We start from the raw sequence: 21,877 nt of genomic DNA, 5'->3' as shown, positions 1-21,877 counted from the left end.
CCTCTGCTCTGCGTTGTTCCCAACAGCGTCCTCTGAGAGCAGATTAAAGAGGTGAAATGTGGGGGTGGCTTGCCTAGAGTAGTTGTTAGTAAGGGGGAGAGAGCCAGCCACCACTGCAGCTGGTCACAAAAGGCTGTGAGAAGAAGGAAAGAGTAGGAATAGCCTTGAGGAGATACAGAAGTCATTGTGAAAGGAGAAAACTGATGTGAGAAGAGGATCTGGTAGAATGGCTGCAGAACAGAGACTGCCGTGTTGGATGGAAGGGGAAGCTCTGGTGAGTCGGGTTGCTCTGATGTCTGGGGAGTAATAAGTTAATTGCTGAGGGTGGATGTCTACAGTGGATATGAGAGCTCCTGTAGAAGAATTAAAATAATTATATGCCTTATTTCAGAGAGTCACCAGTAGCATCTGTGTCATAAGAGCAGGAGAGGACATTGGCTTATGACAGGAGAGATTAAAAGCAGAGATAGGCACAATCCCAATGTATATTTTACAAATATGACTTTGACTGTAATATTATGCATTTTCAAGATCTAGCTTGTTGTTTCTTAACTCTGTGGCTGTCAAATTTAAGAGGTGGATAGCTAGGGTGCAAATGTATCTGTATCTGTATTTTCTGTGTGTTTAGTCCCTCCTGCTTATTTTCTGCTTCTCGATAGCCACCTGCAATCTGACATGAACTCACAACACTTCCCAACCCCCCACCTTCTTTTCTACCTCAGTAAAGCTACCAACAGCATCCTTGTTATACATTATTGATTCATTCTCTGAGTACCCATTCATTTAGGGCATAGAGCAAGGCGAGGTAGGGTGTGTGGACGGGGAGTATGATTTAATTAGAGATGAGGCATACAGAGCAAGGAGTATGGCATTGACATAATCTTAATTCTGAAATTTAGAAGATATCTATATATGTCTTCAACCAAGGGGGTTAGTAACTAAGTTTTAATACAGTTGTATGTGTCCTGCTGCCATCTACTGCACGGACTACCTGTCCTACTTGTTTTCTTTTACATCCTCACTGAATAAATGTTAATTTACTGTATGCGAAGGAGAAAAGGTAGATTGATTTGAAAAGATGAAAGCTGTTAGGTGTCTGGTTTTAGAATCTCAAAACCATTAAGACACTCATCGTTACAAGATTTAATCTCAGTCCTAGGTAGGATGCATATTTTTGTACTTTTTGGCTATGCCATAGATGGTAAGTGTGATATTGAGGCTCCAATTCAGCAGTGGTACTTACTTGTTTAGACCTGTATCTGGAATCTGGGCCAGTGTACTGCAGGGGCCTGGGCTGCACACCTAGCACCCTGGCATAAGCCTTTGTAGGGAACTGTGAACCTTCGTGGCAAACAGATTTAACATTTAGTTTTGGGAAAAAAAAGCATTTCCTTGAGGGCAGAAAAAGTAAATAGCGAGGTGGAAATGTGCTCCAGGATAAGGTACGAACCTTCAGGGCAATGATCTTTTTCTGAATTATTTGTGGTTTGACACAGAATGTCCTATCTCTGTAGCTGCTTGATTTGGCCTCTGCACCTTCCACACTGCAGCAGGTGGAGCTTTCAGGACAGTAAGCTGTGAGTTTTCCCTTGCAAGGGGCTGCACCACAAGCAGAGCAGCCTGTGTGCAGGGTGGAGACAGCTGCATACACGGGTCTTCTGCCAAGCCTCGATCTGGAAATGCAGGGTCTGCAGAAGCTCGGGTCTCTCCAAAGAGCCTGAGGGCTGTTTAGCTGTGCAAGGGAGATCAAAAGAGAGAGAGGACAGGGGAGGAAGAAACACAGCTTTAAAGTTAATTTTTTTGCAAAGCAGTGTAAAAAAGATGATTCCTGGTTTACCAGTTTTCAGTTTATTAAAAAAAAAATATTTTAGAGAGAGGTTGCCAGGAAAGCTTTCTTATATAAAGATTTATCAGTTACTTAGGAAAAAGCCTGCATTGTAAATGTAAGAAAAATCTGAGCTTGTGGGATGTAGGGTTAGACAATTTATATTATAATAACCTGTCTAGTTATACTATAATAACCTGTCTAGTTACTTAGTAGTTGAATCTAAACATTAATTTTCAGGGGGTTTTGGTAGGCGTTGGTTCAAATAACTCCTGTGTTTTCAAACTGGAAGAAGTCTCTTAGGGGTTGGTTTATTATGTGATTAAGCTCATGAGATTTTCAGTTTCTACTTTTTTTTTTTTTTTTTTTTTTTTAAGCTAAACTTGTACATATACGTATAAAAAGTAGTAACTTCTGATTCACACTGCAGAAGATACTGCATGTTTTTGAAAGTAATGGCTCTCTGCAAACAGTGCTTACAGATGGCAATGACTTTCCTGACTGGCAAACTCTTACTTCTAGAAAAGCCAAATTTGAAACCGATGTGCCAGTGGCGAGTGTGTGCTGATGCCAAGCAGAATTTTGTTCTGTGTGACTGTATTTTAATTCTCAGTTGCCTTACCCTTGTAGGCCTGTGGCAACAACCAAACCAGCATTCCCTCTGGTGGTCACTAATAGAACGGCTCAGGGGACACAGAACTTGGGAACTCTCAATACAGAACTTTTCTTTAAATTTAACGGATAACGCTTTTTTTCCCCCCAACGTCAGAGCTGCTGTAGAGACCAAATGTAGCAGGAGCCGGGCCGGGGGCTTAGGGCAGGTTGGTACCGGTGGGCTGGCGCTGAACAGGGGCTGGGGAAGGAAGGCGTGTGTCGGGAAAAGGTGCAAAACGCCGGGACTCAGCACCAGCGTCGAATATCCCGCTGATCGCTCCCGACCTGTGCCGCCGCTTGCGTGGCGCGGGGTTGTGCGGGGACACACCGCCCGCCGCGGCCCGCGCCCTGCGGCCCCCGCCACCGCCCGGGGCGCGCTCCCGGGGCGCGCTCCCGCCCCGCCGAGCCGCAGAGGGCCGGCGCCGCGGCAACAGACGTGCGGGGACGTGCGGGAGATCGCCATCCACTGGGAGATCTCCGTGGATTTTAACACAGCCGACTCCCCTCCCCTCCCCACCGCGTGTTTCGGAGCCCGGCTGCCCCGCTGCCGCAGCGGCTGGCTCCCTGCCGCAGCTTCCCGCACCTCCGCCCGCCGCCGCCGTCTGGCGGCACGCGAGCGGGGCCCGTTGCGTAACAGCGCGGAGGAACGGCGGCAGCTGCGGGAGGAGCCCGGGAGCCCCGCAGGCAGCGCCAGCTCGGGGCGCAGCCGCCCTTGACAGGCCGAGGCTGCGGGGCTCCCCCCGCGGCAGCACCGGGCCCGGCAGCGCCGCGGGACCCCGGGCCCGGCGGGCGCACGTGTCCCTGCCGCTCTTGTTTACCATCCCCGGGCGCCGCGCGGGGCATGCTGGGGGCTGTCGTCGGATCGCCGCCAAGTTGGCCGGCAGCGCAGGCGGCAAAGGACTACAACTCCCAGGGCGCCCCCGCGCCGGCCGGCGGAGGCCTCGACCAATCGAGGCGCTGCTTGTCGGTGATTGACGTGCCGCGCGGTGCAATCCGCTGCGCGGGAGAGTCAAAACATGCCCGCCCCCTGGGAGGGATCCTGACGGACAGGCCAGGCAGCCAATGGGTCGCGGCCGCGGTCTGAGCAACGTCGCCCTGGACCAATGGGCGGCCGAGCAGCGGCAGTGGGCGGGCCGGGGCTGCGGGGAGCAGGCGGGGGGAGAGCCGAGGGGAGTTGGGTAATGGCGACGGGTTTGGTAAGTACTCCAAAGTTTGGAGCCGCCGCTTTTAGGGGGATTCGAGGCCCCGGCGGGAGGCGGACGGGATCCGCCAGGCCGGGAGGGAGCGGCGGCGGCTGCGGACTGAGCCGAGACGGCCGTTGGGCCCGGGCTGCCGGTGGGAGTTGGGACGTTGTTTACCAGACGCCTTCTCTCCCCGGCCCCGCGGAGCCGCCATCCCCCCGCACGGCTGGGCTGGCAGCCGCGGGGCGCGCCGCGGCGCCGGCCCCACCTGCGGCCCTTCAGCTGCGGCGCCGAGCCGCGAAGGCCAGGGAGGCAGCGCGGCTGTCCGCCTTGTTTTTGGTTCGGGAGGGCGCCCGTCGGCCCCGGTCTGTCGGGGCGAGGGCGCTGTCCCCGCCGCGGGGCGTTTGGGGAAAGGGAGGCAGAGGCACTTGGAGCGGGGGGAGCCCCGCGCTGGCACAGCGGGCGGCCCCGCCCGGGGGTAACGGCGGGGCCTGGCGCGGGGGGGCCGGGCCGGGCCGGGCTGTTACGCAGTTCGAATGAATGGGGCCTTGCGCGCATGCGCGCTGCGGCAGCCGAGTATAAACAAGGGCAGCGGCCGGGCGGGGTCACATGACGGGGTGTCGGGAGCGCGCCGCGGGGGGGCAGGGGGATGCGCGCTCCCGGGGCCGGTGCTGTGCCGGCCCGGGGGATGAAACGGGGGAGGCTCTGGCGGGGCTCCAGGCTGCCTTCCCGTGTCCGTGCCCCGGGGGACTCGTGCTGATGCGTGTCGTGCCTTTAATTGTGCTGTGAACGGCGCCCTTAGGCAGTCAGCGCTGTGTGTCCTGCGGGCTGCGGGGAGGGCCCCCCCGGGTGAGGGGCAGCCGGGGAGGGTCGAAAGCCCTCCCTGCCAGAAGCCGGGCTCAGGGCCGTGCTCGGCCCGGGCCCCTGGGCAGCGCTGCCCGGGATGTGGAGCCTTGGTGGGAGCAGCCGCGCCAGCAGAGGTCCCTGCTGTAGGTCCCGTCTTGCTGGTGTGGTGTGTTTTGCTTGGAGAAGCTGTTCTCCCTGTAAGGCTCCGTCCAGTGAGTCGCTGCAGGCGTGGAGCCTGCCCGAGATCCGAGCGGTAGGCTCGGGGAAGGAAGGGAAACAAGGAAAACCACGGGAAGCCCTTCCGCCCAGGCATTCCTGCACAGGGCGGGTTGGGTGGGTGCTGCCCAGTTGCTGCTGAACCCCTTCTCAGCCGTAGTCTTTATTTATTTTTGTCCCAAATTTATTTTTGTCCCTCAAAAATAGAATCGGTTTAATTAATAAGCTCGTTGTTATTACTGCCATTTATTTTAGCATGACATTATTTTAAAGTATCAATTCATTTAGCCTGTAAAGAAAAAGGCTGTAATTACAGTCCTGTGAAGTATACTTCTAGAAAACATGTTGCAACAAGTTTTAAAAATGAATTAAAAAAAACACAACAAACCAAAACCTTTATGAGCTAATTAATGACCATTCCCCTTAATGTTCTAAAACATGGAAAGGCTGAGGACAGGAGAAGCACGTGATGTCCAAAGCAGGCTTTATCGAGTAGACAAAAAAAAATACATTGAAAAATAAAGTTGGAAACTTTGTTTTTATTTTTAATCAATTTGTTAGAGGATCTTTTGGCTTTTGTACACGGGTGTATTTGGTTTGGAGAAATTCTTGTCATTTGGGAGAGCGATTCATTTCTGAAACAAGTATTTTGCTTGTCAGAATAGTGTGTTGTTTCTGTACCTTATCTCTGACCTTCAGTGTGTTGGGACAACAGGACAGGTACTTTCTTATCTTTGCAGCTGGCAGGAAGGAAGGAGAAGGTAATATTTGCAAAATAAGATAGCTTCTTCATTTTGGCAGGAGAATGGGAAAGGAAGAGAGAAAGCAAGGCAGAAGGGGGGAAAGGAAGGACGTAGACAAGCCAGAAAAACAAGGAGTGGCTTTTCAGAGTTGATTACTTGGAGGTAATCAGCAAGGTCCTTTTCTCTTCAGAAATGACTGAGCTTTCTGCTCTTGTAGTGTTCTGTAATTTTACTGTTCCTCATGGGTGACAGAGGAATAATTTGCATTAAAGATGCTTCTTGGAGGTGAAATACACATGCCATTGTTAGCTTCTTTGAGTGTACATGCACATTTCTCTTACCTTTCCTCTCCACCTCTTTAAAATTAGAATTTCACTGTTGTGGCTTTTCTAGTAGTGCCATATGAGTAGAATCAAACACCTTATGTTTGGAGTGTAAGTTTTGCTTATGTCAGGCCACTTCTGGTAGGACCAGTATGTAATTCAAAGAGTTATGTCTCAACTATATTATGTACAGGGCAGGCTGCACAATGAATGAAGCAAATACATGTAGAAGCAAATGAGTAGAACATAGAATATCGTTCATGTTGGCTCTATACATGCAATACCTTATAACTGTTTATTAGAAGAAAGCTGGGTTTTCATAGTTGTTACCAGATGCCTTTTTATGTGTTAACACTAAGGGGACTTTTGGGATGATAAGCTTACTGTTTTACAAGAAAAAATGAGACTCTTTTTAGCTATTGTTTGTATTTCTCCACTGTGGTGCATGATAGCTTAGTGGATGTGCATGTGGTAGACTTTTACATTTTCTTTCTTATTAAGCTGCTCTTTTGTGAGGGTCTCAAGATTACTTTTCCAATGATACTTTGTTACAGTGCAAGGTAATCATGTTATGGTAGCTTTAATTCATCATTATCTGAAAAAAAGCCAGTAGGTAACCAAATTACTAAAGACTGGATAACCTTGTTTTCCAGCTTTTTGAGGCAGTGGTTGTGTAGAGTAATGACCCAGTTCTCAGACTGCTGAGGATTATTTAATATCTTTATTTTGGTATAAATGTTACAGTACTGCTATTTGGGGAAATGAAACTGCAGTGAAACTACTAGTAGAGGCTTCTTTTTCTTTCAGGTTACAGCACAGTTAAGGATGTTAGCAGTCAAATGTGTTTGAGACTATAGCTACGAGTTGGGATAGCAAGGAATATGAAGGGCAGTGAAAAAGGCTTCTGTGGATGTGCCAGTGGTGAAGGGGCAGCTAGGGAAAACATGGGCCTGATGCTACATGACGTAGGAGACCTAATGTCAACAGGTTGAGGATGACATCTTTGCTTTGATGGTTGTTTGCAAAGGCAGTTTGTAGGTTCCTCCAGTCCCTCAGCCTAGCAAGACACATCTCATGGAGTGAGGTACTTTGATTGTGGTAGAGGAGGAGCAAGGTAGGGGCAAGCTAGTTCTGTGAGCTGGCCACTCCCAAGTAGGTGAGGCTGGGTAGGATGCATTAGCAGGAGCTGGCCAGTGTTATCATGAGGATGGTCGCCAAAAGGTGGTGGATTTGGTGGTGGGAGGGCTCCCAGTAAGTGGTAAAAAGAAAATGTCGCATATGCCTTAAAGGAGGATGTGGGGAAATCTTAACTTCAGCCTTGAGGAAGATTGTGGAGCAGATCCTTCTGCAAGTCATGTCTTGGCTCTTAAAAGACAAGAAGGTGACTGGGAATAGCCAGAATGGATCAACCAAAGGCAAGTCATGTCTGACCCATGTGATTGCCTTCTGTGAATGGGTACCAAGTGACTGTTGTTTACCTTGACTTGAGTGGTAGTTGAGGAGATGACCCCAGCCTCTTGGAGACAATGGGCACAGGCTGTGGCAAGGGGAGTTCAAACTGCGTAACGAACAGCTTCACTACAGCAGGAGTGGTCACTATAATGGGTTCCTGAGAAGTGTCTGGGAATCATCCTTCAAGATACTTAGAAACTCAAGAGGCCAGGGTCCCAGGCAGCCTCATCTCACTTCAGAATTGGCTCTGCTTTTTGTGGGGAGTATTGCAGATCATCTCTAGAGGTCTCTTTCAAGCTAAATTACACTGTGATTCTCAACAGATAATGCATAATTTAGTCTTTTGGTAATTAAGTAGCCTGTCAGATGCAATTTAAAACTGTTTATATGTATACAGATTTTTAACTTTTGTCATTCTAAAGTCAGATACTTTGGAGCATCCTAACATGGTGTGGGAAGTGAAGACAAATCAAATGCCTAATGCAGTTCAGAAACTCCTTCTGGTAGTGGACAAGAGAACTTCAGGGATGAATGAGTCACTGGAGTTGCTGAAGTGTGACGAAAACCTTCCTTCTTCTCCTGGATATGCATCTGGTGATGAACACATGGAACTTGGTAAGTAACATGACTTGGCTTTTTCAGGAGAAGCCAAATTCTGAAGTTTGTTGTAGTTTTTCTGTAGTGGTGTTACTGGAAGCTGATTGAATGACATTACAGAATTTTAACTTGAGTAGGGCAGGGAATAAGACACTGAATTGTGACATCCTAAAGCCTTATTTTGCAGTCATATTTCCTGGTAACCTATTTCCAGCTCTGACACACTGGCCTGTTGACTTAAATGTCTTCTTAAACTGAGAGCTACAAATTTCTGCTCCTAATCTCCAGAGGAGCTTTTTTTTGGCAGAAGAACAACACGGAAAGCTGAAGAGCCCCTCCTACAGGGAAATTTTGCTGCTTTAGATCAGCTACAAATAGAGAAACATCTCTGGGCTAGAGAAACATTTAATCCGAATTGTTATGTAGTGGAGAAAAATTAGAAGGTATTGATATAATCAATGAAATATTAACACATTTAGTAGAAGTAATGGAGTGATTAAGAATACTTAGTTACATGAGAGCCTGTAACAGACTTTTGTTAACAAGCTGGGCTCTTTTGCTGTTCTGTGTAACACGTGGGACATGTAGATTATTGATAGGAATTCACTCTACCAGGTTGTATACCCAACTTTCATGACTTCCCAGTTACTTAATTCCACTTTCCTGCTTTTACCTTGTACAGCTCCTGATGTTGCTAATTTTTAGCGTCACACTTGCTAGCACAAATTCATTTAGTGACCTTTTGTAGAATGTTTTAGTGTTTTAATGACAGATGTTACTACTTTTGCATAATTTGGCAGTACAGTTCGGTGTGAACTAGTCAGTGTAGTAAAAACTTTAAACCAGAAATACATTTCTAGTTACTCAACATTTTTCTTAAATTGCTTGTTTGAATGTACAACGTGCCACGGAAATAATGATGATTAGTCTTTATTTCAGTATTATGAATGGGGTTTGTGAAATGTTGGCAATTGTAATACAAGAAAATAAAATCAGTTACTTCATTGTCATTCCTCTTTGATTTTTTTGTTTGCAGGTTTTGGTGTCAGCTGGAATTTATCAATGGGTATAATTATGGTAATTTGTGTATTTGTTTGTAGATGATCTTCCTGAACTCCAGGCTGTGCAGACGGATTCTACCCCACCTGCACTGTTTCAGCTTGGTGCCGATGTTTCACATCAGGAATGTTCAAGGCCTTCGTGGAACCAACATACCTCAATCAGCAATTCAGAAAGTGCTTATTCTTGTGAGAATGGGGTGAACTGGTTGACAGAACTAGCAAATATAGCCACGAGCCCTCAGAGTCCTTTGATGCAGTGCTCTTTTTATAACAGGTGCTGATGTTAATTTCAATATTGAACTTTTAAGATGTATATATTATGTCTCCAGAAACATTTCTTTTACTCTTACACCCTCTGACTTTGAACTGGAGCCCTGTTTTTGATCTTTCTAGATAGTAACTTTATTCTTCTACAGAAGGTTGCACAGGCCTCGTTTCAGAGCCTGTTGCAAAAGCTGCTTAATTGCCAGCCATGAGCGAGGTAGCATGGCATAAGGACATTGCCTAACCACAGAAGGCTCATCAATGATAGGTATTTACCTCATGGGAAGCAGCAGATGAAAAAATAAAATTGTTACTTTAAACTTTCAATACTTCCTAGTGCACTGACTTTAGATATTTTTGTTAGAGACCTAATTAGAAATCTAATTCAATGTATTTTTAATTGATACTGTTTCAGGTATATGATCTGTAAATTCCATAAGACTGTGTAAAGCAATGTGGGATTTTAGAAATTTCTGGGCTTCACCTTTTGTATGGCTTGAGTCTTTCATTTATGATAAGGAAATTAAATGCCCTACTGTTAAGAGTAACGCAGTTGGGATTTAATCCTTACAACAGCAGTGTCTTGATGTACTCTTAGAAATTGGATAGTTCCTTAAATATATTTGTAAAAACCTAAGCATTGTGAGAAGGAGATCCTGATGGTGGTATATAGAAGCTATGCAGGAGTTATGCTAAATACTCCCTTTGCCTCAGCTTGCACCCTTTAATCATCCTATTTGAATACTCCTGTGTGGGAAGTCAATTTGGTATTCAGTTCATTAAAACAGAAATATTTGTTAAATAAAAGCATTTTAGAGTAATAGCAGCTTAGGTCTTGTGTTGTTTTAACCCAACATATTTTAAAAAAGGTTTTTCTGTTGTAGATCATCTCCTGTTCACATAATAGCTACAAGCAAAAGTTTACATTCCTATGCACGTCCTCCACCAGGATCCTCAAAGAATGATCCTAACTTCTCCAAGAATGATTCGGATGAAACACCAGTCAGACATGAAAGGGTGAGTTGTTCTGAAACATTTTTAAAACAAATAAAGGAGCATGAGTAATGGGGTAAGCTTTTTGGAAAGAGTAGCTAGTTTTAAAAGTTAAATCTGTTTAGTTCTAATAATATTTCAATGTAGGGTAGATCTTCGATTACTTTTCTTTTTACAAAACACAATAAGCTTGTAGTTTTGCATCATAGAGTCCATGTTTTTCTGAAGAAATATTCTATGAAAGCTCTGCTTCTCTTGTAGTTCCTTCTAGAGCAAGCTTTAAAATATTATTAGCTTGTTTGCTGACACAAAAAGGAAGTACAGAACCATCTTCTTTTAGAGGCACAAAACCTGTCAGTCCTGCTTCTCCCTTTCCGGTGTATGAATTTGTGCCTGAAGCTTGTCTGTCAAAGACATGGAATTTTTCCTGACAATTTATCTAGCACTTACTTGGTTCTACACCTTTCCACTAGTTTGACCATAGAGGAATATCTGCTTTGAGTGGTTCTGTAGATGTCCAAGAAATGATAGGTTGTAAAATGCTTGTACCTAAGCATAAGAAAATCCATAGGTGCACAAATAAATCTCAGAGAATGAAACCTAAAAATTCCAGGATCCCCAATTTAAGCAAAGGAAATGAAAATACTCTCTTGAGAACTACTGCATTCCTTTAATGTTTATCTTCATGTTAAAATCCTGTTGGTACTTAAGGCAAAATGATGTCACAGATGCAAATAGGAGAATGTGTCTAAAGACATTATGAGCAGCCCTAACATTTTCCTCAGTAAGATATCAACACCATTTTGCCTTTTTTTTTTTTTTTTTTTAATAGGCAAATAGTGAATCTGAATCTGGGATTTTCTGCATGTCATCACTTTCAGATGATGATGATTTGGGATGGTGCCATTCCTGGCCCTCAACCATTTGGCATTGTTTTCTAAAAGGTAAAATAACATATATCATGGAGCAAGTATTTGTTTTGTCTTTTTTTGTAACATAGACTTTTTTACATAACATTAACATTTTTCTCTTTTTTCTTTTTTTTTTCTTTTAATTGGAAAAAATCTGTTAGGCTCTCGTTTGTGCTTTCACAAAGGGCACAATAAAGAATGGCAGGATGTTGAAGATTTTGCAAGATCTGAAAGCTGTGGAAAAGAGGAAAATCTCCCAGGGAGTCCTTACAAGGTAGCTGTTAGTTTTCATAAATTCATTTCAATACCTATAGCAAAGGCTTATTTTCATATATTACTCCTGTGTCTTTATTTACTGTCTCAGGAAGACAGATTTATACTTGTCTAGAGCTGATCACTGTACTGTTTTAGTATCTTGCTATAAAGCAGTTGAACAGCAATGATCTAAGTATGTTTTGAATGTTACACAGTCTTTATTACTTGCTAGTGAGAGCACTTAAAATGTCGGTATTTTTTAATACAACCTACGACAATTAATATACAGCCATAGGATACAGAGCTATATGCTTCTCTTGGGGGAAAAATTTGGAACTGTATGTATATTTACAGGGCTATGGTTCTGATGGTTTGAAGTTGATTTCTCATGAAGAAAGCATTTCCTTTGGTGAGTCAGTGCTGAAGTTGACTTTTGATCCTGGCACAGTGGAAGATGGCTTGCTTACAGTAGAATGCAGACTCGATCATCCTTTTTATGTTAAAAATAAAGGTATGAAATACTAAAAGTATGCTTGGATGTATATTAAATATTGTTAGAAAGTGGTTGCAGATTTTATTGGTGGCCCATGTTGCTCAAGAAACAGACAAAATTGGTGATAAAAATTATTATCTTTGTAAAGAAATCCAGAATTTGCACAAACAAAATTGTAAAACTACAGAAATTCTGTTTATCTCATAAAGAAAGATTCAGTCAAGTATACAAATGGAGCTCAGGAAAACAGAACAACTGGGGGGAGAAAGAGCTGCAGATAAGAGAGGCATTTCTCACTTGCTAAACGTGGAACCTCTGTTGATAAAAGTTTCCATTTTCATTACTTTTTCTTGCTAGAATGAGATTTTACTTGAGATAAAAGTTAACTATTTGCAGTTAAGAATTCCCTGAGTAAGTGTTTCTGATTTTCCTTTTGGGAAACAGAAGCTACATCAGAACATTTTTATGAAATGATACTGTGTAGAGATAAAGGATTGCTCCAGGTAAGAACTAGAGAGATTGTCTGGCCGTTTGTCTAATTTAACTCTTTACCACTTCAGGTTGGTCATCTTTTTATCCAAGCTTGACTGTGGTACAGCATGGCATTCCATGCTGTGAAATGCATCTTGGAGATCTGTGTCTACCTCCTGGACACCCTGATGCCATTAACTTTGATGATTCAGGTGTTTTTGATACATTTAAAAGGTAATTTTGGATAAAGTGGCCTCAGTGGTTTTTGTATTTAATGAGTAGGCACCTTAAGTCTACAAGAATTTGAAGCATTACATAGAGCAAAGAGAGAATACTTTTGGTAATGCTAGATAAATGAGAGGGAAAAATGAAGACTGGATACTAGGAAAGCTTTGTTATTATGTGCTCTGCTAAACTGCAAAGTAGTATCTTGGAGTGCTAGAACTTTTCAGCCCCTGTTTATGATATTTTAAGCCAGTTTAGGTAAAGCAGTAAAAAAAATACATATTATCTGTATAAATTCCTCAGGTAAAGTGGATTATGTTTGAGAAACTTAGTACAGTTTTCCCATAATAGTTTGTCTGCCAGCTATTGACTTGTGCCTCATACGCAGCTGTGTATCTGAATTATCTGAGTAGTTTATTTGTAATTAATGCATGTGCTATGGCTTTAGACCACAGTGCTTCCATAGTTATTTTTTTTAGATTCTGCTTTTTGTGATTCTGTTCTAATACTTCAAACTTGCCTAACTTCAAAGTTTTATTAACTTCGAGGCTTGCCTTGCTTTTGAGCAAGAGGATCCAACAAGGTAACCTTCAGAGGTCATATCCAACATAAAATACTCTTAAGATCTTAAGGAAGTAGTATTACTCAAGGGTTTTGCCATACTACTTTGATATTTCTGTGTTTTTCATCTTCTCCTATGGTGGTATCTCCTTTTTAGCATCTTAGTCCAGTTGCTTTTTGGTTTTTTACAAGAGAAAAAATTAATTTAAAATGCTCTTTGCAGTTCAAGCCTCAGGAGCTCTTCTGTTTTTTCAGTCTGGGACAGTGAGTTAAAATTGGTTGTCCTAGCTCATTTGCTGTCTGGGTTTTCTTTTTATTAAATCCTATTCTGAACTACATATGTAGAGAGCTGTTAGAATAATTATGTTTACATCTCCCTGAAGAAGCTGAACTTGTGGCTCCTTATTCATCCTGCAGCCCAACTCAGTACTGCCTGCACACTTTAAATTTCTTGTCTCTCTGTGCACAAGGGACTAAGTCACTGAGAAAGGAGCATGCAGCAGCAGCTGTGGTAAACAGGACAGAAGAATTAAAAAATAAAATCCTGTTGCTGTGTTATGGGAGAGAGATTAGGAATAGGGAGGGTGCTGGATTGTTTGTAGAACACACAGGTCCTTTCTCTTGTGTACTTGCCTGCAAGTTTGTCAGCATTATCCCTTCTTTGTTGCTTTTTACTTTTCTAAAGGATTTTGGAGACAGCCCTTCAGGTTCTGTCCTTGATTTGGGTTCCACCCACAGGAAAAAAAGGGGCTGCCTTTGCAGGTGGGGGCTGGTCTACCACTGCCAGTGTTTCCTTGCCACTAGTAGTCCTACTTTGTGTTCAGAAAAAGATCTCTTCAGAGCTCTTATTTTTGCCATAAATGATGCAACTGTAGCCACATTGAGCAGTGGGTGAGCGGAGCCTCAGTGTTATATACATTTTATGTTTATTTAGTGGTGGTAATTTAGTGTTTTGGATGGAGTTTTAGCACCTTCACAAGTGTTTTCTGCCCCTGGAGTGTGCTAGAGACAGCATAGCCCGTGGTTCTCAGGCTGATCTTCACACACCTGGAGATGATAACAAGTAGTCTGTGGAGTTAAACTTCTTTTGAGGTGATGAGAGGTTAATTGTAATTGTCGGTCACTGAAGCATTACAACAGTTTCCAGCATTTGGAGGTCTAAGTTTTACGGAGACAACTCATCTAAACTGTTAAATACCTTGGCATGCGGAGGTATCCCACATTTTTGTCACGAGAGGGCAGCCGTTTGTCAGCTGTGAATTGAACAGCATGCAACGTCATGGGTCTTGGAACAGTTTTTTTTGTCTGTAAAATAGTAGGTATTTAACTGCCTGGAGAAGTTATTTATGCAGTAGTGTATTTAACAGAATTAATTTTAAATTAGTTGGTTTATATTTGTAATTAGTATGTGTTTGCAAGTGAGCCCAACACTTACTCTTCCAGTGTCAGTTGTCCCTTTCAGTACCTATCATTCACTCACCAGATTTTATCTGTGCTAAGGACAGAAGCAGAAAGAAAGAAGCTTATTTCAAAAGAGGATGAAATTTGAAGACAGTATATAATTGATTTCTATACAGCTGGGGAGTTGGTAGTACACAGCAGACTTTGCAAAGTTGCAGTCCACCATCACACAGAAAAATAATATAAATTCATCTGCCAGAATTGTCTTGTTTTCCCACTGACTTCTGCATTAAGCACAGTTCAAAAGAGACCAGAATACTAGAAGCATAGTGCAGATGAAGAGTGAACAGCTATTTAATGATTTTACCTGGAAATGACTTGCTCATTTTATGATATGTCTTTTTCTTGCAGTTACGATTTTACACCCATGGATTCCTCTGCAGTTTATGTGCTAAGCAGCATGGCTCGCCAGCGTCGCGCCTCTCTCTCTGGTGGAGGATCAAACAATCAAGATGCTGAGAGATCAGAAAGCAGTAGTAAAAACTGTGTGTCTACTGCATCATCCCAGCTTTCCTCCAGTTCTTTGTACAGCAAAGCTGGCAAGAGCCACAGCTCAGGGACTGCAAGTACTGTGAGTGCCACTTCTCCAAACAAGTGCAAAAGACCAATGAATGCCTTCATGCTTTTTGCCAAAAAGTACAGAGTTGAATATACTCAGATGTATCCAGGGAAAGACAACAGGTAATGGTAGAACATTGTAGTTCTGTAATTACTGGTGAGCTAGCAGAATATCTGTGTCCCACCTTTAAATTTAAGTGGACCAAATTTTGCATTTGAAACAAAATGTGTGCGCATTGTTTTAAGAACAAGTTTTTGAAAGATGCTGATGCAAAGCTTAATTTATGGGCAGACTTTAAATATTTACATTACTCTGTAAATATGACACAAGCCATTTTTTGCAAACCTACCTTCTGCAAAAGCATTTGGGTAAAGCAACTGACATATGTATGTATGTGCACAGCAGAGTCACAAATGCACAACAGTCTTTGTTTACACTGATGGGAATGTTCATGGGGAAGAAGTACCAGGCACTCTGCTCATGTGTTGTAATGGAAAAAGGGAATTTCTGGTTCTTCTAATTAATTGACATAATATTGCATAGTGTTCAGTGAATTTACTATCGTGTATTCTGAGTCTGTGTATCATATTAAATAACAGGGTTCTGATTGTTAGAATATCTGAAAGATCTTAATCCAAACAGGACTTGCCGTATTTTGCTTACCCTGATGGCATTGAACAATCTACTGAAACTTGCAGGAAGGGTCACATGACTGTGCTTGGAGAAGGGTTCTTTGTTGTTTTTTTTCTTTTTATCTGTATAGATGTTCATGTCTAGACATTGTTTTATAAAGATATCTGTTACATATATGCTTTAAATAATGTTTAGTGCACATGTAACTATAAACCACATGAATGTGCGCTGATCTTAGAGAATTGCATTTTGTATATAACACTGAATATAACATTATGAAAACTGTCACTGTTAGAAGTTGTGCTATCACTTAAAAATCCTCGTACTAAATCTGGTAGAAACTAAAGATGACAGACCTTTGAGAGGGATTTGGCTATTTCATAATGTTCTAGTAAGGAGGCTGTAACTGGTGCTGAGAAATAAAATCTTACTGTAACTCCTCCTTAAATCCCAGCCAGCCTTGTGAGTCCTGGCAATCATGTTCTGCAGTGTTTATAGTAATTTCAGTGAAACAGATCTGCTACCTTAAAATTCAGTTGCATCAGTGAGAAAGCAAGCAGAATGTCAGCTAGGAAAGTTTGATGGTTATATGTTTAAAATGCTGATTTTAAATTGATACAGTGAACTGGAGCTGCAGCTGATTGGGTGTGAAAGTAAGTTGAATATTTCAGTAAATAGGTTTACCTTGAAGAAAAGTGATGACAAAGTTACAAATAAGCTTCAGAGTGCACTGTTTACTGTCCCATTAGGAAGGTGATGTGTTTGGATGCTGTTCTTTGACTTCCATAAAATATGTGCAGAATATAGTGCAGAAGAAAGCATAAGAGGTAGTGGTGATTGATTTTATAGGTGTTCAGCTACTATTGCTTAACTGTTGCTGGGGCATTTATTAATTTAGCTGTTCAGAGGCAACTCTTGTTTTTAATGCAAGTATGTGTCATTTTCAGATTACCAGAATAGCTCTTACAGCTGGTTACTCATAGTACCCATTTCTGTACACTGAAGTTCTTCTGTTTGCTACAGTTACTTTATTTTTCTTCTACACATTTGAAAGGATAGAACTTGAGATGTACTGAGTTAACTGCTCTATTCTGAGACCAAATAGCTCACACCAGATCAACAAGATAGTGAGCTGTAAACATTGAAGACACAAGTCAACATTCACATGATACTGAAAAGCACTGTAGACTGTAAGACTATACTTGAGAAATTGGTGTTAGGGTAGCACTTGTTTATTTTCTGGATGTTCTCACTGTAACCAGAGTTGGACTTGAGTAACTGGAGTAGTGTCTGTTCTAAAGATGAAGTCACCTAAACCATTAACAGTGTTAGTTCATGCTGAGTGTAATTTCTGAGTAAACCTGAGGCATTCTTAACTACTGTTTGACAATTTCTTCTGAATCAGCTGCAGTATAAGGTATTGCATCCTGCACATTAGCCTGTCACTAAAATGTTGTCAGGCATCTTACCAGCATTCTGAGGGCAGAGGCAGTGTGTGCAGTACTGCCAGGTTCTGATGGGCTGAAGGGTGCCCTAAAACAGTGATGCTGTAGGGTCAGTTTTTTCTTGCGTTGTCTGGTCAAGAGAATTAGGTCCCGGTTATGTCAGGACACTTCTCTTTTTTCAGTCTCAGTGATTTGCTCATAGAAGTATTTCCATGGATAAATGGAGTATTTCTCTGCATTAGATTTTTCAAGCTTTTTAAAACACAGATCTGTACTCGATTTCAGTGCCTCAGTGCAGTATTGTCTCTTGAGATATTAAAATACATAGGTATTTTTGCATTTGACATACATATTTTTGCATTTGAAGATGTCACAGTACATTTTTATTTATAAATGCAATGGCTTTCTCAGCAAACCTGCTCTCTGGGTCACCATGTTCCCTCCTGGGGGTGTGAGTGACCCAGTACAACCTGGAGACCAAAACCAGACAGGTTTCTGGTGCTGTTGATTTGCCTCTGGATACTGCCAGAAAACATGAAAAAATGGTTAGTTAAACTGGTGTGTATTTACTTCTGATGACAGATCAAAGATACTGGTTCTTAATTTGAATATAAAATTAGAAATTCCATTGCTAAAGAGACAGGCTATGAAAATGGCTTTGATGTTGATGGGATCTGATTGCAACTTGAGGAGTTTGCTCTGAGGAGTCACCAGAGCATGACAGCACAGGCTTAATGGCAGCCCCAGTGGAGTTCTTGCTGTGCTGAGTGCTCTGCAGCTCATGCAAGCCTGGATGGTTCTACATGGTCTTGCAGGATTAAAATCCAATGCCTTGGTATGGTGTAGAAAAGCCTTCAGAATTGCTGCATGTGAAATGCTGAGGAAATGGTTGATGAGACCTGTCTCTTCTGGATTCTGTTAAACAGTCTGAATAGCTTTGCTGCCAGCAAGAAATTTATAATACGATAAAGCAAAGTGCTTGGTTGTACATACATGGTTGTTTTTCTTAGAGCTGATTGGTCACTGAGCTTTCATGGCTGCAGCCTGAAGGCAAAGCACACCTCCTCATAGTGCAGGAATTGTCACTGACAGAAGAGCTGTTGTTTAGAGTCTCACTCAGCTAAAGGATGGGGTTAAAGCTTCAGTGGAATATTGATGTAACACTTGGGAGTGCAGTTAAGCAATATGGCATGATAATGTGGGGAAATACTGTCCAAAAGGCATCATATTTATAAAGAGTAGGAAAAGCAATTAATTCAGCTTCTGGAGATGATGATGCCTGTGTTAGAACAAGTGGTTTCTTTTGCATAGGAACAGGAATTTACCAGTGTGTTCTGCCCACTCGTGTTCTACCCTGTATGGATTAAACGTGGAGGAAGCTAAACACATCTCTCAAATAGACATGATTGCAGTTTATAAAAGTATTTGTTTGGCTGAGGTCATATTCAGATCACTGCCCTAATTGTTAGAGAACATATTTTCAGCAAATCTGTCATATGATCTTCTAGCACAGAAGTAGACCAAACCAAATGTGAGTTACCATTTGGTGGTGTTTTTATCAACATCCCTATTTTGCTGGTTTATGATGTTGCTGTGTACTCAAGTGTACAACCTTGGGAATGTTAGAATGTGCGTTGACCCATGCTCAGCATACATGGAAGTCTCAGCTGTTCAACTGTTAAAAGAAGTATGGAAAGACAGTCAGAAATGTGAATATTAAAAAAAGATACAGTTGATTTCTTCTGTATTATTTGTACATTCAACTTTTGTCTTCTCCAAGTGCGGGGATAGAAAAAAATCAGGGTATTTCTTAACACCCTGTCCTGACTGTACTATAAACACTTATCTTGCAGAGCCATAAGTGTGATACTTGGTGACAGGTGGAAGAAAATGAAAAACGAGGAGAGACGGATGTACACACTGGAAGCCAAGGCCTTGGCGGAAGAACAGAAGCGTTTAAATCCCGACTGTTGGAAACGAAAACGAACAAATTCCGTATGTTAAGCAGTCGTTTGCATTGTGCACTTAAATGAGTTCCTATGGTAGCTGCAGTGGTTTTTGCTCAGGATAAACTCGGCTGTCTGCTTCTTCCTTGGTAGCCCAAACATTGGTTGTACTCCCCTGTGTTGTGTAGCCTGCTTTGGGACAGTTGGCAGGAGACAGATCACGAAAGGTTTGTCTCTCTCTTCCGTCAGAGTTCTGTGAATTCTGCTGGACTGCAAGGCAGTGTGTTTGTGAAATGCAGAGGAAGGGCACGTGGCCTTTTGTTTGATGTAACTGAGATTGAGGTTGTGCCTACATTACATCTGTCCATTCCCCTCAGAAACACTTAAGCTTTCACAGAATCCTTCTCTGTTGTAATTCAGTCAGGCTCCTTTTTCTTCAGTAAAAGCTTTTTACCATTTAATCTTTTTTACTCATAATTTATATCAGTATATATTAAGTTATTGAGGGAGCAAACACATTTTTTTTCATTAATCTCTTTAATTATTACTTTTAATTGTAAAATAAATACCATAGGTAATACTTCTTCTGTAGGGAAATAAATGGTTTTCCTATTTGTAGAAGGCCATCAATTTAAGAGCCTGCAGCAGTGTATAAGTAGGTGGTGAATTTACTAGGTAAGGTAAGAGCTTTCAAGCTAAGACATCATGTAAAGAGAACATCAAAAAAAGGAGATTATGCCAATCTGCATGTTCAGCTGAGTAAGTTGGGAGGAAAGATCCACTGAAAGGTCCACGAAATGCCAGATGCTTTCACTGGCCATTTTATGCCTGGGTGGGAATATCAAGTGTGTTGGGGACTTCACAGGTTTAAGATTTCATCCTCAAATTACCCCCTTTCCTTTCATGTGTACATGAGGCTGACTTCAAGAGTCTAGGCAAGTGTTGCTGACTTCTCAGTCCCTTTTTGCAGAAGTTTTCACCAAATCCCAGCTGCTAGGAACAAGCTGTTTTTCTGTTCGCTGTTGTCTATTTTAATCAACAGTGACAGCTTCTGGTACATTTCCTTGTGGGTTTAGTTAAAATAATACTATTTATTCTCTTTTTACACTAGTGCAGTCTTGGCCATGGGTTGGTGAGATCGAGTTCATACATAAGCCTGTGAGCTTCAGGGAACTCGGTGGGGCTGTTTGTGTATAACTGAGAGGAATGTGACGGGTTGGCCTTAGTAAGAAGGATGGCTTTCTCACTCTACCTTGTAGTGGGATGGTCCTAAGGGTCTGGAGACCAAGGTAACAGTATCTGTAAAATCTGTTACCTCAGTGTTGCAGCAGGAAATACCTTATTTAATAGTTAACACTTCAGTGAAGTAAGAACTTTGTTCACAGCTTGGTTACCTTATCAAGTAATAGATGGTGGAATCTAGGCTGTTACAAGGAAGTCTTGATGGCCTTTGGATGATCAGGGAATAAAACCATCTGTTGCAGCCTTTTGCTTTCTTCTGAATAACTGACCAATGATTACTAGTGCTTGCAGCTTTCAAATAAAGTGTGTACTAGATTTAAGGTATGTCTAGCTCCTCTTTGCTTGGTAACTGCTAACCTGATGTTCTCTTCTCTTTTCTCAGGGCTCACAACAGCATTAAGCCAGAACTTTCCTGTTAACTCTGTATTTGCAAAATGGCTGTTGCTTGATGGCAAGAAGATGCAAGATCAAGGTCTTACTTTTTGTTGTGACTTTGTGTGACCATAAAATACTGGCACCATCAAGTTGGAAATGATTTAATATGAGTGCAGATTTGCTTTTTACAATAGAACATTAAGCTAAAACTATCAACATTTTAAACCAAATTGCCTTATTTTCTTCCAAACTTCATATATGTCAGGTAATACAGGCTTGAAAATGGATATCCTGTGGTGCTAAAGTACTTTAGAAAGAGGCGAAGGAGATGTGTATAAATGTTTATTTTTAAAAGAAAATGTACAAAAAGGGGAATTTTAAAATATGTAACAGCTGTTTATATACATTGATTCTTATTGCTGATTAATATGTATTGCACAACCATATTATTAATTACGATTCTGGGGCCTGGGATTTTCTGAAATGGCAAAAATGTATTATCAGCCTCTAGCTTCCCAGCCTGCCCAGATGCCAACAAGTTCGTGGAACATGTGGTAAATGGAGCATGTAGTGTAATGTAGCATGGGAGCTGCTGCTTGGGTTGCCACCTATGAAATTTTATCCACAAGTGAGATGTTTGTGCACCAGCTGGCACTAGCAAGAGCTGTTTTTTCCAGTGGAAACAATGGCCCAGGACAGGATGAAACAAGTAAGTAGTGTTATCTCAAGAAAAATGGTGCTGTTGATATCATCACCATCATAGTTTTAACTCTGTGTTTTGTCTTTGCCATATATTCTACAACATTTTATTTTGCCATATGACATCTTTATGGTGGGGGCAAACTTTGCACTTAACTATACGTGCAACACGTGCACTTTACTTTTTTTTTCCCTCCAACTGTCTAAAATTAGAGCAGCTGCATTAGGATTACAATTGCTTCTGCTGTGAACTTTTCCAATCATGGCTTTTCATGTACTAAACAGCTGTGTGCTTCTTTCTTTTTTTTTTTTAAGAATCACAACTGTAAATTTCAGTTTATGACACATGTCTACATGATGTTGCCCCTAAGATTTTTGCACACTATATTCTTGTATATTATTTCAAATAAATTCATAAAAATTTGGCATTGTGTGGTTCCTAAAAT

The 21,877-nt window shown here is 42.0% G+C and overlaps 1 protein-coding gene across 2 annotated transcripts; it reads left to right on the top strand.

The window, feature by feature from the left end:
• The first annotated feature begins 3,628 nt into the window (after positions 1-3,628).
• Positions 3,629-21,855, top strand: HBP1 (HMG-box transcription factor 1). 2 transcript variants are annotated; one of them, XM_051636227.1, is made up of 11 exons: positions 3,629-3,675; positions 7,663-7,855; positions 8,938-9,172; positions 10,047-10,179; positions 10,988-11,099; positions 11,228-11,340; positions 11,676-11,832; positions 12,375-12,519; positions 14,884-15,213; positions 19,023-19,164; positions 20,740-21,855. In XM_051636227.1, exons 1-11 carry the CDS (start codon positions 3,661-3,663, stop codon positions 20,755-20,757), a joined length of 1,593 nt encoding a protein of 530 aa, XP_051492187.1. In that variant the 5' UTR covers positions 3,629-3,660; the 3' UTR covers positions 20,758-21,855. The 2 variants fall into 2 exon arrangements, with proteins under 2 accessions (XP_051492187.1, XP_051492196.1); XM_051636236.1 differs by having other exon boundaries at positions 3,642-3,675; positions 7,667-7,855.
• Positions 21,856-21,877: the final 22 nt, after the last annotated feature.

The sequence above is a fragment of the Apus apus genome, chromosome 1 (assembly GCF_020740795.1).
Source record: "Apus apus isolate bApuApu2 chromosome 1, bApuApu2.pri.cur, whole genome shotgun sequence".
NCBI lineage: Eukaryota > Metazoa > Chordata > Aves > Apodiformes > Apodidae > Apus > Apus apus.
The sequence above is the reverse complement of the archived record's forward strand: the minus strand, read 5'-3'. Positions and strand labels throughout refer to the sequence as shown.

Excerpts from the sequence above, each read along its gene's own strand:
- HBP1 (XM_051636227.1), top strand. Across the intron at positions 11,100-11,227 it reads TTGGCATTGTTTTCTAAAAG|GCTCTCGTTTGTGCTTTCAC; the intron begins GTAAAATAACAT and ends AAAATCTGTTAG. Across the intron at positions 15,214-19,022 it reads TATCCAGGGAAAGACAACAG|AGCCATAAGTGTGATACTTG; the intron begins GTAATGGTAGAA and ends CTTATCTTGCAG.